Source organism: Lampetra planeri, chromosome 1 (genome assembly GCF_965212315.1).
Source record: "Lampetra planeri chromosome 1, kcLamPlan1.2.h2, whole genome shotgun sequence".
Lineage (NCBI taxonomy): Eukaryota > Metazoa > Chordata > Hyperoartia > Petromyzontiformes > Petromyzontidae > Lampetra > Lampetra planeri.
The window spans coordinates 39,263,818-39,280,669 of record NC_136107.1 but is presented as its reverse complement, the minus strand read 5'-3'; the positions used below and the strand labels follow the sequence as shown (position 1 = coordinate 39,280,669).

Genomic DNA, 16,852 nt, shown 5'->3' with positions numbered 1-16,852 from the left:
CCTGTGATAAGTCCTGCAGGTAACATGGTCATTGAAGCCATCGCAGCACGAAGTGTGTATCACTACCAGTTGTGTGCTTAAATTAAACCAGTTTTGATTGTTTTAACTTTAAATTAGCCATGCAATTCCTCCATAATATAGGTTTTTGGGTTAGATCACGTAAATATAAATGTCGTTAAACCCACCATCACCCGGTGGTGATATGTACCGTAATCAATTATAATTAATTGATTACATATGCGTGCTACGGCGGCGAGATGTTAACTACCTCGCCTGGTATACAGGAGATCCTGGGTTCGTTCTCGACCCTGACCATGCCTGTATATTTGGAGTTTGCATGTTCTCCCCATGATCGTGTGGATTTTTCTCCGGGTCCTCCGGTTTTTCCCTGCACATTTTGAATCAGCGTGCGTTCAGAGTATTTGGCTGCTGTACATTTCTACGTGATACGCCACTTCGGTGAGCTATCATTTGTGGCCAGGTCGCTTCTGAAAACGAGCTACATACAGTGAGGGAAAAAAGTATTTGATCCCCTGCTGATTTTGTACGTTTGCTCACTGACAAATAAATAATCAGTCTATAATTCAAATACTTATTTCCCTCATTAAAATGCAAATCAATTTATAACATCTTTGACATGCGTTTTTCTGGATTTTTTTGTTGTTATTCTGTCTCTCACTGTTCAAATAAACATACCATTAAAATTATAGACTGATCATTTCTTTGTCCGTGGGCAAACGTACAAAATCAGCAGGGGATCAAATACTGTTTTCCCGCACTGTAGCTCAGTGAGCCTTACCCAGTAAAATTTAAAAAAAATAGTAAAATCGCTTTTTTAGTCTACAAAGGTCACTCGCATCTTGCATGTGTGAACGTGCACCGCAGGTGTCGGCCGAGATGCACATTCGCAAGCTGGAAGATCACCTGAGCGAATCCAGCTCGCACTGCGAGGACCTGCAGAAAACCCTCAACGAGGTCAACAACTTCAAAGTGAAGCTCGCAGGTGGGGCCGGCTGCCTTCTGACGGGCAATTACGTGGTGCGCGCGCGAGCGGGATTACCCACTTGACCGCGCGCGTTACCCGGCAGTGGGAAGCGGGGGGTGCGACGCTTTGCGGGGGCAGTAACAACACCGGCGCCGTTACTTGCCACCGCCGCTCTCTGCAGCCGAAAACAGCGACAACCTCCGGCGGCTGGAGGAGGGGGAGAACAAGATCGCTCAGCTGAGCCGCACCAAGCTCTCGCTGTCCTCGCAGCTGGAGGAGACCAAAAGGTCGCTGGATGAAGAAACGAAGGTGCTTGCACCCTATTAAAGTAATGCGTGTCTCTGCGGACGTCTCCAGGATAGGATTTTTAATTTTACATGATGCCGGATATATATATACGACGGCATCTTTTTAGAGGCATCGCAAAAGGACAAGGCGTGCGTCGTAGAGTAACAAAACGAAAATGTAATCAAAGGTTATGGAAATGAACGAGATGAGAATGATATTATGTTGCAGGATGCCATTTAATCAGACCGATTTTGGCTCGAGGTTTCGGGGCCAGAGTTATGGTGTTACGGTATTGTACAAATGTAGTTTTTTTTTTTCAGAAATTAAGTGAACGTAGTGTGCTCGTAATGGACGGAAGGTTTTTTTTGGCGTGTTTTCTTCCTACCATGCTCTCATCCAACAATGGAGGCTTGCACATGAAGTGAGGGTCAAAGAAATGTATTAGTGAAGCATACATTCATGAACAAGCCAACAAAGATGTCCAGAACATCGAGTGATGGTTGTCCGACACAACATTTTTTAACTGAACATGATTACACGTTTTTTTAATGATTACCATAATTTTATGCCACTTATGCTATCGGCTTCAAGTAATTCAATTCAATATCCATTGAGATCTCTCATAGAGCAGTGTTAAAGAATGGTGCACAGATATCACAGGACAACCTCTTCAAGTAGTCTCTGGTTCACACATTAGAAGACAGCATTTTCCTACATAGTCTGCATATGAGAATCTTGTTTGTTGCATGATAGTGAAACCTATATATTCATCCTCAGAGCTGGAATTCAGCCAACTAAAGTGCGGAACCAAATTTTACGTGATCATCTTGCGTGCTCTTATCGGTGACCGAGCTGAAACCGCCAACTCGGCTATGTGCTTGAGATTCAAACCCAGGATCTCAGGGGTGGCAGCTAAGCTGACCTCTGAGCCACACCCGCCCAACCTCAATTACAAACACGCTTAAGTCGCTATTCATAATAGATTTTTTGAGGTTAGGTCACGTAACAATCTGACAAAATCCTCTGCATTAAGGAACACTCCACCGCCCAACACAGTCACACAAATTAATTTCTGCGTGGTGTACAAGAGTATGGTGTACAAGCGTTGAAAAAGGCCAATTATGAATGTTCCAACTCACCATTAAGTTGACCAACAATCCGCACAAACAAATGTACCAATTAGGCCATGCGACAGATTTAAGAAAACCAGGTCAGGTGACACACTGATTCCGATTCACCGGATTGTTGTTCTGACTTTCTGGAGCTTAATGATTTTGATGTAATATCAAGCGAAATGCCATATATCTTATTCCTAGATTTGCTTCTGAGGATTGTTCTTCAACTTACCGGTGAGCTAAAACAATAATAACTTGGGGCGTAAAATGCTCCCACCATGTCACAGTTCATGTGTTTGGGCTGTGTCGTGTTGGCGGGAGGCTTCTAAAATGACACAGATCCGTCGGATCATTCTGTGGCCTCATACAGACAATAATGATCCTAATAATTGCCTGCGAAAAAGCCAACCGCGTGTTACATCCTCACTGTTGAACCTCCGGGTGCGACGCAGGCAAAGGGCATGGTGTCTCTGGGCATGTCCAACGCCAAGCACGACTGCGACCTCCTCCGCGAACAGCTGGAGGAGGAACAGGAGAGCAAGGCCGAGCTCCACCGCGTCATCTCGCGCCTCAACGGGGAGCTCACTCAGTGGCGCAGCAAGTACGAGTCAGACGCGCTCGGCCGTCTGGAGGAGCTCGAGGAAACCAAGTGAGTTAAAAAAAGAAAAATCTCTCTTCCCCCCTCCCCCCGCCACGCACGGCTCCGTTAAAAGGCCCATTCGCGCTTGAGTCTGACTTTACTGCGGAGGATACCGGATTGTAATAGAGTGCATATGGCGTAGACAAACGTTTCAAAATGTATTATGTTAAAAGCGATTATTTACAAAAATGTTGCGGACACTTTACGTAGACGTGCACTTTAGGAAATGCCATGTTAATTTAAAGTTTATGTCATATACCAGCACATAATCACTTCTTAAAATAGGCACATCAGTAGCTCCTCCATTTTAATGTCTATACAAAATCAGCAGGTTATCGAAGCCAAATTAGTTGAAATTTTCTCAGAGGGTGTATACATTTTGTTTAATTAATTAATCCAGCACTGGAGGAGTACATACACGCTTTGTGTCTTTAAACATATCGCCTGCGGCATGGTGCTCTTGTTGGAGATCCAGCAATGGGCTGGCAAATTGACAGAAGATTTCGACACGATGTACAATTTGACCCGGTGCATGATGTGGGCAACAGGAAGAAGCTTGCCGCTCGGCTGCAGGAGTCCGAGGAGGCTGTGGAAGCTGCCCAAGCGAGGTGCGCAAGCCTGGACAAGGCCAAGCAGAAACTCCAGGGAGAGCTCGAAGACCTTACCCTCGACCTTGAGAAGGTCTGGTCCCTCCACATTTTTGCGATCGGACATGTGTTGTTACGTTCGTTGAACTTATTTTGCACCGTACATAATCGGAGGTGATAAAACCACACTTCGCAATTTTCAACGTTGCCCCGTTTCGTCGGCTCATTATTCGCGAGAATGACGCTGAAGGAATTCCAGCCGTGGTTCTCTTTGTTTATCCAGAACTTCTACATTGATCTATACCTCTTCTTGGTTCTTTCGGTAAAGTCACGTAGAATGGAAATAATAAAAGAATAAAAATAAAACATAAAACAATAATTATTTTATTATTATTTGTTATGTTTTATTTTATTATTTCCATTCTACGTGACTTTACCGAAAGAACCAAGAAGATGAATCCCTGCAGTCACGAAAGCTTTTAATCGAAATTTTATCTATACCTTTTTGTATTCTTGATCTTGTTTTCCGCTGCATATATCCACCATTTTTCACATCTTCCCCTCCGCCTATTTTCTGCCACGTTTGTGTGCGTCGCGTCACGTGTCTACGGTGCGACAGCTACGGGATCTGGCGGATGGGTCGAAGGCATCATTATCGAGGCGTGGTGTCCATCAATGGCTTTGGCCACGATGACCTCATGATCTTTGCTTACATCGCCCAGGATGAAATCCGTTCCGGACTTCATCGCATAAATGAAAGGGAGTGGCATTAAGTCAGAGCGATCAGCACAGGGTCTTGGTTTGTATTGGTGTCACGCGTGCAGTTGTTCGTATGTCAAACTTTTTTTTTTGCATTCGTCAAGGCCAATAGCTCTGCAGCTTCTTTGGACAAGAAGCAGCGTTCGTTTGACAAGCAGCTGTCGGACTGGCGTCAGAAGTACGAGGAGATCCAGTCAGAGCTGGACTCGTCGCAGAAGGAGTGCAGGAACTACAGCAACGAGATCTTCAAGCTGAGGACCTGCTATGAGGAGGCGGTCGAACAGCTGGAGGCCTTCAAGAGAGAGAACAAGACCCTTCAAGGTCAAATTGTTAAACTTTTGTAACGATCCCGAGATGTTAACATGCAGTAGGGATTTTTTTTGTTGTCGGTTAGATCGCGTAAATATAAATGTGCCGTTAAACCCGCCACCACCACCACCCGACACAGCCAATTAGGAAGGTTTGTCACGTAAACAGTACGTGGCCAATTCGTTACTAGTTCAGCACACTGGTTGCGTGTAGGAGATTAAACCCACAGCTTTTACAATTCGAGTACGACGTTTCGCCGGCAAATACAACCACAATGTGCATACGTAATGTACACGCATGAAGTGCATGCGTGAAATATATTAAGTATGTTCATTAACTGTGAATAACAAGACCAAAAATACGTCCATTGTAATTTAGATTAATACATTACACCCCCCCCCCCCCCCATTCCGGTCTTCGCACCTGATTGGCTCACATTGATGACATCACATTCCCCCCCCCCCCCCGTGTATTTAAGGCCGACACAGGAGGAGGATTTCTCCACAACTCTGGCTGTCGCCTGATGAAGCTCGTTGTGATTACCAGCGTAACGTCACGGCACTCAAATTGTAAATGTTGTGGGTTTACTCTCCAACACACCGGGATGCTGAACTGGTAACGAATTTAAACGTTTTGTTCACGTGACGAACCCTACTAATTGGCCGTGTCGGGTGGTGGTAGATTTAACGACACATTTATATTTACGCGATCTAACCCAAAAAAAAAACATTCATTACGGATCTTTTAATCTGGAGTGCATTCGACGCATTGTTGTCAACACATTTGAAATTGAGTCGAACAAGGCCATTACTGTTGTTGTTTGTTGTTGTTTTCTCTCGGTACGCGTTCAGAGGAGGTCACCGATCTGACAGAGCAGCTGGGAGAGGGAGGAAAAAGCGCTCACGAGCTGCAGAAGGTGAAGAAGAAGTTGGAACTGGAGAAGGAAGAATTGCAGCTCTCCCTGGAAGAGGCAGAAGCAGCCCTGGAGGTGAAACTCGCCGACGTTTACGAGCGCAAATTCCCTCCGTAATGAAGATGGTATTTTTTTTTTGGGGTTAGACCGCGTGAGTATAAACGCGTCGTTAAACCCGCCACCACCCGACGCAGCCAATTAGTAAGGTTTGTCACGTAAACAGAACGAGGCAATTCGTTACCAGTACAGCACACCGATGCGTTGGAGAGTAATCCCACAACATTTACAATTCGCTGGTGATTACAGCCAGCCTCATCAGGCGATTAGGCAGCATTGTGAAGAAGTCTTCCTTTGTTATGGATAATATTGGTCGCGAAAGCCTACATGTTAAATTGAGCAAATTCCTTCTTCACAAGTGGCAGCGATTTGTTATACCATTCATGTTTACTTTGTGTCTTTTCTCTCATTTAGCCCTCTCACCAATGGCAGGTCTTTGGCTCAGATTCACGTCATCCAGTCCAACATTTCTCTACTTCATTAAACTGCAATGAGCCCTTTTCAAGTAATCAAGCCAAATTGTGCTTTATTTGCCTCTTGGCCTTCATCTAACAATCCTTCCTTGCAAATCTTTCTTCACAGAGCTGGCACCTCGGGAGTATGTGGCCCAATCCATGTATTTTTTTCTTCTCTTTAATTTTTCTAACAAGGCTTCTCTCCCCCTGAACCTGCTACAGAACTTCACCACTTCCCTTTATCTCCATGCAATTTTATTGTTACCTTTCTTCGCCATACCCGCATCTCAAGACATGCTCGCCTTCTTATGGCTCCCCATCTCAGAATCCAAGTTTATGCCACGTGCAACACTCCACGACGCTCTGCAGTTCTCGATTTACTCCGGACCGCCTCAAAGAGTTCCTATCCAAAGGGCCCTGCTAAAGATATTTGACCTTTTCCTCATGTTTAGTATATTTACAGGGAACCAGAATATTCGGATGCAACTCACGCAAGCAAGGGGGATAGCGCACTAACGCTGCACAAGTAGATCAAAAACATTCTTCCTCTGCTGCCCTGGAAGTGAGCAGTGTAACGTGCCTCCAAACCTAAGTGTTTGGCCTTCGGGGGTTAGGCCACGCGGTTAGCATTTCTCTCTCTTCGGAAGTTTCCAAGCGCTGCTGCCTGCATCTTTAACACTTTCAACTCCTCGAGATGTTCACAGGAAGTGCGTGGCGAAAATTTGAAAGAGCGGGAGCGCTCGACACGTGGCCCAACCTGAGGACCGCACCTGGATTACGAGCAGCTGCGAAATCTGAATACTAAATTGCCTCCTTAATTGCTCCATCAAGCAGGGAGATCCATTTATAGATACTCCAATTAAAGCATTTGGGAGAAATTTTACGATTGTAAAGAAGCTGCTAGTTCGCAGGTGAGGGCTGTTAAGCATGGCAACCTATGCACACAACATGCTCGCCTCAGCTCCCACAGATGCCGATCTGTTTTTTTACACTTTTAATCGAACTCCGCGTCATCGCATTTACAAAACAATTCTTTAAATGTTTTGCTTTGTGGCGGCGCAAGCCCAGATCTCTCCTGGACGTAGTGTGCCGTGCCACAGATCCGTGACTCTGTCATCTCCCTACCCTGTTCCTCTGTAGAACACAAAGCCACTGTTTTCTAACTATTCAACCAGCTGTTAGGATGAAATCAAAAGGCTCAGAAATTGGTGGGGTATTTTCAAACCCCCCCCCCTTCCTGTATTTAGTTGTCTCTGTGCCTTAGCTGAATTGTTGGAAATTACACAAAATTGGATGCAAGTGTAAATCGAGGCGCAGATTGCGGCTGCACGTATTCGAATACCAGGAAGCTGTGATAATCCTGCGTCAAACAAGCCACTTAGCATCACTAACGATGCGGTCACCTGCAAACAAAAACTCATCTCGGCACAGATGGGTCTGGACAGACTCAATTTTCTTTTGTCCAAATCTCTGAAGAATGACTCCCCTACCGAGAGAGCCGAGAGAGCGAAACGACAACTGTAACAGCTTTGGGGGGCCAGAGGGAATACGTAAAGGCGGCGGCGGCACCTGCAATTCCTCGCTCGCGCCACCGCTGGCAGGAGGGCCTCTGACAGAGGGCGGCCCGAGAGAGCCTCTCGTCTGGAGAACAGTGGATGGGTAAAAATGGGGAGTCCGAATTCTGCACAGGGGCTCAGAAGTTCCGTCTGTCGAGGGCCTGCCGTGGGATCCCCTGCGGGCCCAGCTGCCCACAGCAGCCAGCCAGCCGTCTGATTAAATCGCCCGCGTGCGCTCTGTCTCTCTCTCCCCCCCCCCCCCCCACGGCAGTCGGAGGAGGGCAAGGTGGTGCGCATCCAGCTGGAGCTGGCCCAGGTCAAGGCCGACATCGACCGCCGCGTGCAGGAGAAGGAGGATGAGTTCGAGGCCATCAGGTGGGGGGGTTGGGTTCAGTCCTTTGGGGTCGCTGTTATCGGTTGTCTTACAACTCACTCACCTGAGCCCCCCAGGGCTTTAATTTGGAACAAGCCGAGAGGGGAGCCTTTTTTTTGGGGGGGGGGGCCTTTAAAATTCCCAGTGCCAGCTGCAGCCAATGGAGGTAATTGGAGTGGGGCCATGCAGCCATGTATCCAATTACGCTAATTGGGCACACCTGGCATGGAGAATTTCAAAGACCTGTGATACATCACTCCGCTGTGAAGGAAGTCCACAGCGGTGGTGTGCTATTCTCTCTCCAGAGCTTATTGTGTGAGCGCGCGCGCGCGCGCGCGTGTGCCATGTTCGCCCGACCTACACGGTACCTTGGCAAGCAACCCGCAACATACATAGATACCCCATCGGCTGAGTGTATGCAGAAGGGTTTCCACCTCTGAAGTACGTATGTATGTACGTATGTTGAACTTCTTTCGCGCCGTACGTAGCCAACCGCGCTAGTCGGGGAAGGACAGCAAACTAAACGCAAAAAGCAGTTTCAAAGAAATTAGTTTTCAACCTGGATGATTTAAAAGTGCATAGCTCCAGTGGATTCCTAACTTCTGAAGGAGGAGCGTTCCAGACGGCCGCAAGAGCGCATCTGAAAGCGCGCTATGTGGTGGCCGTCTTTGTTTTATGGTTAACCAAAATCCGCTGCTGCGAGGATGAGCGGAGTTTGTGTGATGGTTGACGAGATTGTGGTTTAAGGTACAACAGTCTAGGACACACATCATGGATAAACAAATTTCCCACAATCCCAGGAGCGGGAAAACTACACGGTTAAATGCATTATATTGAGCAGCATATTATTACATAACTGACAAAAAAATTGGGACTTGGCAAGACCTACAGATTTTCCGGGACGCGAACCTAAAAAACACGACGAAACAGGTGGCAACCCCGAGTGGTGTATGTTTCAGCGTGCGAACATAACCGTTCAAGGACAGTGCATACATTATCAGAGTTATGTTTGTTGTTTGCATTATGGCTGCAGGTATTGTGGTCTATGCAAACATGACTCCTTGTAAAAAAAGGTGTCAGTTTTGTTGCCAGATAGAAGGGTAAAAAAACAATTATAACATAACCGTTGTTTGGTGACGAGGCCCCAACTAAACCGAGCGTCTCCGAGCGCGCCGTGAAGGCAACTGCAGTGACGGCTGTCTGCATTCAGAGAGCAGTAGCAGTTTCCACGTGAGAGCCACGCGCGAGCGCTGAAAGCGGTGGCTTCGACTGATTTGCCGTGCAATGTCACATAGTTTGTGGTGTGCCTCCCTCTGCTGGTTTGCCCGTGTAAGTGCTTCACTTGCTCACACAAAGCAATCGTGCTACTCCACAGAATCAAATCTGTGTCCTCGAGTTTCGTGGCTTGCCGGCTGGACGCCTCTCCGCCACAAGAATAGCTCTGTTGTTGTTCGTGGCTGCTGAGTCATTGTCACCGAAACTAGCTGGGTAACTGGCTACACGGGATTTCCTGTGTAACAAACGGCGGAAGAAATTTGGACGACATGATAGCAACACCGAGGGGGTGTGAGTAATGAATAGAGTAGACTGACACGGTTAATTTAAAACTGATTCAACTTTACAATTTGTGCGCCTATCAATGTAATTCTCTCACCGAAATATTCTTTTAAATCCTAGAGAATATTTTGAGAAAAAAACCTCGGAGAAGATATTATATATAAATTTCGATTTAAAGCTATCGTGACTGCAGGGATTCATCTTCTTGGTTCTTTCGGTAAAGTCACGTAGAAGGGAAATAATAAAATTATAAAAATAAAACGTAAAATATAATGTTTTCTTTTTATTATCTTCTTGGTTCTTTCGGTAAAGTCACGTAGAAGGGAAATAATAAAATAATACAACATTTTACAAAAATATGATGTTTTATTTTTATTATTTTAAATAATAGAACAGCGATCCAGTCGCTGTTCTGAAGCGGTTGATGGAGCACCGTAGTTTTCTTGGCAGATCAAAGCCGTGCGGAGCAGTGGGGGACAGATCCCCTAGGACAGCCATGTCCTCACAAAACCCAAAACCAGGACAGGTAGCAACCCTACCGTTGCGAGAATATAATCGCCCTCCAATAGCACTCAGAAAAGCCGTGCTCTCACGACGAACAAAATCAAAGTCTAACCCAAAAAAAACCTCTTACGGATTATCTTGGTTGCGAAAGCCGACTTCGTGTTATTAAAGCAAAAGTCCTTCATGGCCCCGGGCACCGCCCCGCCGCACCGCACGTTGTGAACGCTCGCTGTGTGCCTCGGGGGGGGGGTGGGCACTCCGGCAGGAAGAACCACCAGCGCAGCATGGAGTCCATGCAGATGAGCTTGGAGGCCGAGGCCAAGGGGCGCGCCGAGGCCCTGAGGCACAAGAAGAAGATGGAGAACGACCTCAACGAGGCGGAGCTGCAGCTGGACCACGCGAGCCGCACCAACGCGGAGGCCGGCAAGCTCGTCAAGAAGCTGCAGCAGCAGGTCAAGGTGCGTTGCCCCCAGCAGCCCGACGGCCCCCTTCCTCTTCGGGGTGACGCCGTCACCTGCCCCCCGGCTCGCCCCCCCCCCCCCCGTCAATGGGTGGTGGCGACGCTATCAACGATATAAATTGTTCGATCGGTAGTGCAAAATGCTCTGCGTGCCAAGGTGACATCGCTAATGTTGGCAGGTGTATCCCGCGCCCAGCATTGTCATAGTCACCCGGCTAAATAAAGTGGAGGCCGTGGCGAAAGGGCCTTGTATGTCTGTACGTTCAACTTCTTTCACACCGTATGTAACAAATCGTGCTAATCGGAGGTGCGGAGGAAGGACAACAAGCTTAACATAAAAAGCAGTTCTAAAAAAATACGTTTTCAATCGAGATGATTAAAAAGTGCATTGCTCCGGTAGCTTCCTATTATTGGAAGGAAGAGCGTTCCAGACGGCCGCAGAAGCTCATCTCAAAGCGTGCGATGCAGTGACCATCAACAAGGCAACTGTACCCCAGATGTATTTTTATTGTAACTCATCAGTACAGTATCGTACTGTCTAGCCATCATTGCTTCCTGCTGCCTTTTGTGTCTGAGGGACATTTGACCCGGATTTATGTCATTAACGTTTAAATAATAATAAATAAATTTTTATTGTGACTGTTGAATTTCATCTTCGGCTGGAGATAGTTCCTGAATTTAGTATCATTGTTCTGTTGGATCCATCTCTGCTCGTTGACAAGCTCAACGCCGTACAATTCAGAAATGTACGCGATAGTGCATTTCATTTAAGAAAATAAACGTCCATGTTAAACAGATAATTGCATTTCCCTCCCAATTTTTTCCCACTAAGGAGCACCTCCTTCTGTCTCCGTGCTCAATCATAGCGATTACCAAAGGATGCCATTGACAGGAGGGTCACGAAGAGAGCAGACATGACGTCAGTGGGTCGGTGGTTCTCAATGTGGGAAATGTTACTTTCTCAAAGCGGGAGAAATGTATGGATGTTTCTCCCGATGTTGGAAGTGCAAGTACGACGCGCAGATAAGCTGAATGCGACTGCTTGAAAAATAATTGCTATTCCGTGCCTGATTGGACATTGAAATGCATGCATAGCCTTGGCCAAAAAATAGACATTTCTTTGAATAATTTTCTGGTGTTAATAGTAATACATTTTAGCATGAGATATTCTCTTTCACCGGTTTTCGCTTTTTTAATCTGCATAATTTCAAACTATTACTGGTTTTGACACTTGTTTTGAAAGAGGAATGTGATTGGATTGGCCAATTCATCTTGGGGTATTTCTGCACACAGATGTCTTGTTTCTCAAAGTAATTGGGCACCACAGCAGCTAATAATAGAGGCATCACGAATTAAAGGCACAGATTAGCATGGAACACCATACTTACTATTTCTGTTCATTTTCATTCTCAACCACGGCTAATCTGCAACCCAGATAGTCCACCCACAGATAACCGAGAAACACAGCATTTAGACAAGAAGAACAGGTAAAGGTAGAGCGCTTGCAAACGCTCGCTCATGCCGCTGAAGATGCAACAGCGGAGTGTTGTGAAGCCCCCAGTGGGAGTGTTGTCACGCCAGAGAGTGTGAAGCCCGCCACAAGCTGTCGGCCTTGGGGGTTGTTTGATCATACGTCACCGTGCTGGTTAGTGCGGGCGAGGCAAAGTAGGGGGGGCGACGGTGGGCAGCACTGGTTCAGATATCACACGCCACTGATGGTGGTCGTGACCAGGAATCCAATTCAAGGCTTCCACTCGAGAAAGCCGCAGAGAGCTTCCTCTACAGGGTATGATGTAAGTTTCATTCAAACTGTTATTTTAAAAACAATCTACCTCTGTCGGCGTTCGCGTGAAGCCGAATGTTGTTGGGCCGTGACCTTTTTCAGAGCGGTTTTGGCAGCACGTGAACCGAAGGTCGGCAAATAGAATCGAACATCAAACTGGTAACGTCCAGTGTGCTAACCATTCTTCTCCGGCTGTCCGTCACGAACGACGATGACTGCGGAGAACAGGGAGCAACGCAGCATTTCCCTGCGAGCCGGTGAGATGAGAGGCCAGCTCTTATAGTGGACGCATCGGCTGCAGAGTGGGCAAGAGCTGCTCGTCTGCAACGTGGGATTTGTGTTGCGCCGAGTATACAGGAGGTCGTGGGTTCGATCCCGATCCCAACCCTGACACCTGTATATTTGGATTTTGCATATTCTCTCTCCCGCGCGGTTGCGTGGAATTTTCTCCAGGTCTTCCAGTTTTTCCCTCAACATTTAGAATCAACGTGCGTTCAGAGTATTTGGCTGCTATACATTTCCACGTGATAAGCCATTACGTTGAGGTATCATTTGTGGCCAGGTCGCTTCTGAAAAAAGAGCTACATAGCTCAGTGGGCCTTACTTGGTAACATGAAATATAAAAATATATAAAATAATAGGTTTTACCCTTTCTCGCAATAAAACAAGTGTTAAGATGTTAAAACACCAAACTGAAACCTTTTGCAAGGAATCATGTCTGCATTAACCAGATATACTTGTGGTGAACATGCAAACAAAAAACATGCTCTGGTAGGAAATGATGCATTGTCTTTGAAACTGATTGGTCCACACCAGAGACAGCATCGTTTAGAGAGCCTAGTGTTAGACCAGAGGACGCCAAAAGGCGAACACTAAATTTCGATTTAAAGCTTTCGTGACTGCAGGGATTCATCTTCTTGGTTCTTTCGGTAAAATCACCTTAGGACGGCTGCTTGCGTTGTGGCCGAAACGTCGTGAGAATTATTTTATCATGTTTTATTTTTATTTTATTATTTCCCTTCTACGTGACTTTACTGAAAGAACCAAGAAGAGGCGAACACCAGTTTACATCTGAGTGTGGCCACATGGCCCGGAGTGACCTTTGTCGCCGTGCGGCTGCGTCGCCGCCGCCCCCGCAGGACGCGCAGCTGCAGATGGACGAGGATGGTCGCGAGCGGGACGAGCTGCGGGAGCAGCAGAGCGTGGCCGAGCGGCGCCTCGCGCTGGTGCTCGCCGAGCTGGAGGAGCTGCGCGGGAACCTCGAGGTGTCGGAGCGCGCGCGCAAGGTCGTCGAGCAGGACCTGGCTGAGCTGCGCGAGAGGCACTCGGAGGCCGACACGCAGGTGCGCGGCGCCGTGGTTAGCCCTCGCAGTTGCGGCGGCGGCGGTGGCGGCGGTAGTCGCGAATTTCGTTCGCCGAAGTATCGGGCCACGAACAAGTATTCGTTGGCCATTAATTTCGTACGGCGAAGAGTAACGACGGGTATTTTTCGTAGGCCCAATATGCATTTCGCTTTTGTTCCACGTGTTTTAATTAATGACCGTGTTTCTGAAGGAAGTGTCACGGCAGGTAGTACGGGGACGTTGCAAGTTGAACTCCCAATGGGGGACTATTCAGCCCATCGGCTCTCTGGGGTTATAAAAATTAGTATCAATTAGTGAGTGGTCAACAGAGGCCATCTTTTGGACAGACTAGGTTCGCCATGGAAATATGGAATTTCCACTGTTGCCTCGGTGCTGCTGCCCCAGCACGAGTCAATGACTAACTGGTTTGAGAATGCTCCTCGTCAATGTCAAAAAAACTGTTAACGAGAATGTAAACTCTAACAATGCGTGGATCAAAGAGAGAAAGGGACATACTAATTATCTGAAGCACTTAACAATGTTTTATCACCTATATCTGACGTCTGGTAGATTTACCTTGCACTCACTCCTCAGGGCAGGCCCTGCAAACTCAACTGAGAATGTTTCAGGAAACTGCAAAACTTATTTTTTCCTTTTAGCTTTTCCTTGAGTACGGCCCCTAATTTTTTTATTTTTAAATGCCTTGATTTTATATTAGTTTAATTCATTCTGTAAAGTATTGCGATGCCCTCTTTAGCGGGGGTGAGTTCTTACTCAAAAAGTTAATTTAATGGAGTTAGGAAGACTGCCCTTCGACACCCATGAAGATGTTTTTGCGATTATAATTAAACGTTAATCATTAATTTTGCGAGAAATATTCTACGGAATAATGTTTAATAATAATTCTTGCCTTGTTTTTTTTAGAACCAGCACTTGAATGGTCAACGTAAGAAACTGGAGAGCGACTTGCAGCACCTCACGATGACCTATGAGGAGATGATTTCTGAGTACCGGTCCACAGATGAGAAGGCTAAAAAGGCCATCATCGATGTAAGTAGAGCTCCAGCGTTTTTGATGGTTAAAACAAATTAAAATCACTGATCAGAAATTCCCACATGGGTCTTGATCAGTTTCATGCGGGTGTGTGGTGTTTGGCTGGGTGGGTCGCAAAACTTGACATGAAACACCAACAATGCAGATTATTTTTGTTAAACCTAAATTAAACCCCAGCACGTGAACCCGGTGAGAGCCCTAATCTTACACGACCACTCAACTACAACCGAGTGTGCGATGTTTTCGGAGAGAACACAACGCCACTTGAATTACGATTGGCAGCTGAATTACGTTGCGGCCATATTGTGCGCCCCACATCACACCGGGCGTGCCCCTGAAATAAACATTGACAAACGCGCCCTTGTTGACTCTCTTCGCTCTCGTGAACGTCACCGACATCGCGCCAGGCTGCCCGCATGGCGGAAGAGCTGAGGCAACAGCAGGACCATGGCACACACCTGGAGAAGATCAAGAAAAACCTGGAGCAGACGGTGAAGGACCTCTCCGCCAAGCTGGACGAGGCCGACCAGATCGCAATGAAAGGCGGCAAGAAGATCATCCAGAAACTGGAGATCAAGGTACCCGCGCTGAGTTTCTGGCTAGGATACCAGAGTAAAAGGAAAAGGTGCAGCGCTGAAATGCCTGCAATTCCGAGGTCGTCGGTTCGATTCCATCTCACGTCACGGTGCAAGTTTATTGAATCTCCGCCGACCCCTCCACCCCCACCGCCTCTGTCCACCCAGCAGTATAGATGGGCAGTGTGGAAAAGTAGGCCAAATACCCCCTAGAGGGGCTCTCTAGCGCTTCCTCGAATGGACGTCCTTTCGTCAGCAACGGAGCGAGTGAGCAATTGTCGGGCTGCACCTTTACATTTTACATGTTCTGTTCTTGGTCATAGTATATTGCAACAAAGTTTTGCTGGCTGGCTGGCTGGCTGGCTGGCTGTGGGGGCGAGAAAGTGCGAGGTGGCGACATCACCACGCATCCCAGAGCTTTGAGGGTTTCACGCGTCACACTCAAGTTGCGTTCCGCCACCCACATACCACCCCGGTCATGGATCTCAGCGCTAATATTCCTAAAAATAAAGAAATACAATTTTGATCAATAGCCACCGTTAAAAACGTATAAATCTTGATGAAGGCTCCTAGATATCAATTAGCGTGTACATAACCAGGTTCGTTTGTATCCGTATGCAGTGTTTTCCTTAATGCGTTCAAGCCGTTAACGTTTTTCAAGCGAGAAAACTAAAAGCCTTGTGATTTATTCGAGGCGTGAGGAATTGCCCGTGTTGGTAGCGCAGGCCTTTTCGTTGGGCAAAGATAATATCCACGAGTTGTTCGTGAAACGTGCAGTAGATTGTTGCAGCCGTGGTTCTCTATGGACGCACAGTAACGAGAGTAAATTAACGTTAGGGCTGTAATAAGTGGAATCTGAACAATGGTCTCGGGGAGTAGTGAGTGTGTGTGTGTGTGGGGGAGGGGGGGTACAGGTAATGCACCGTGCATAGAAAAAAATCGCCCTAAATGAATGGAGGATTGAAAGCCACTTCGGCGCATTTGCTCATAATGTGCGTGAATGCCCGAGGCCAAATCTTTTTTTTCAAAAGCACTCCCATTGGAGACGGATTGATGTATCGCGCTCCTTTTAGTATGTTTTATGGAGTAAAAAACTAAGAAAATGTACAAATAACATGCCACGGTGAAGTCAGAAAATGTGTAAGCAGTCAACAATCAAGTCACTGGCGTCTGTAATCTGCAGTAATGTTTTGTTTGATTACTTAACGCAGTTTTAATTCAAACTCTGGAAAATGTTAAGATCCTTTTTTGATTAAAAGGATCGTGCAATATTTTGTGCAGGTATAGCGTGACGTTTAAACTTTCCCAGACGTAGTCCGGCTCATTTTGAGCGCATTCTTGTAAATTTAGCAGTTAATTTGCTGCACATGTTAAAAGCTGTTTCAAGACCCGCTGTTTCCTGTAAATCTGCCTTGGGTGTCAGCTGCGCGCAGATGGATGTGTCTCAGGCCCAAAGTCGGGTTGCCAAAAGGATCCAAACACATTCAGCTAAATTGCTGGCTGTGTGTTTAATAAGCCTGTTTTTCTCACAGAGTGATGA

The 16,852-nt window shown here is 46.8% G+C and overlaps 1 protein-coding gene across 1 annotated transcript in view; it reads left to right on the top strand.

Annotated features, from left to right (window-relative positions):
* The window catches only part of LOC144722433 (myosin-16-like), an 81,665-nt gene that overhangs the window by 57,803 nt on the left and 7,010 nt on the right, over positions 1-16,852 (top strand). Inside the window, exons 31-41 of the mRNA XM_078600698.1 lie at positions 886-1,003; positions 1,167-1,294; positions 2,841-3,037; positions 3,577-3,709; positions 4,479-4,695; positions 5,535-5,671; positions 7,936-8,039; positions 10,364-10,556; positions 13,481-13,684; positions 14,609-14,734; positions 15,145-15,315. Coding sequence (XP_078456824.1) covers positions 886-1,003; positions 1,167-1,294; positions 2,841-3,037; positions 3,577-3,709; positions 4,479-4,695; positions 5,535-5,671; positions 7,936-8,039; positions 10,364-10,556; positions 13,481-13,684; positions 14,609-14,734; positions 15,145-15,315 — 1,728 coding nt within the window. The remainder of the gene's footprint in view (positions 1-885; positions 1,004-1,166; positions 1,295-2,840; positions 3,038-3,576; positions 3,710-4,478; positions 4,696-5,534; positions 5,672-7,935; positions 8,040-10,363; positions 10,557-13,480; positions 13,685-14,608; positions 14,735-15,144; positions 15,316-16,852) is intronic.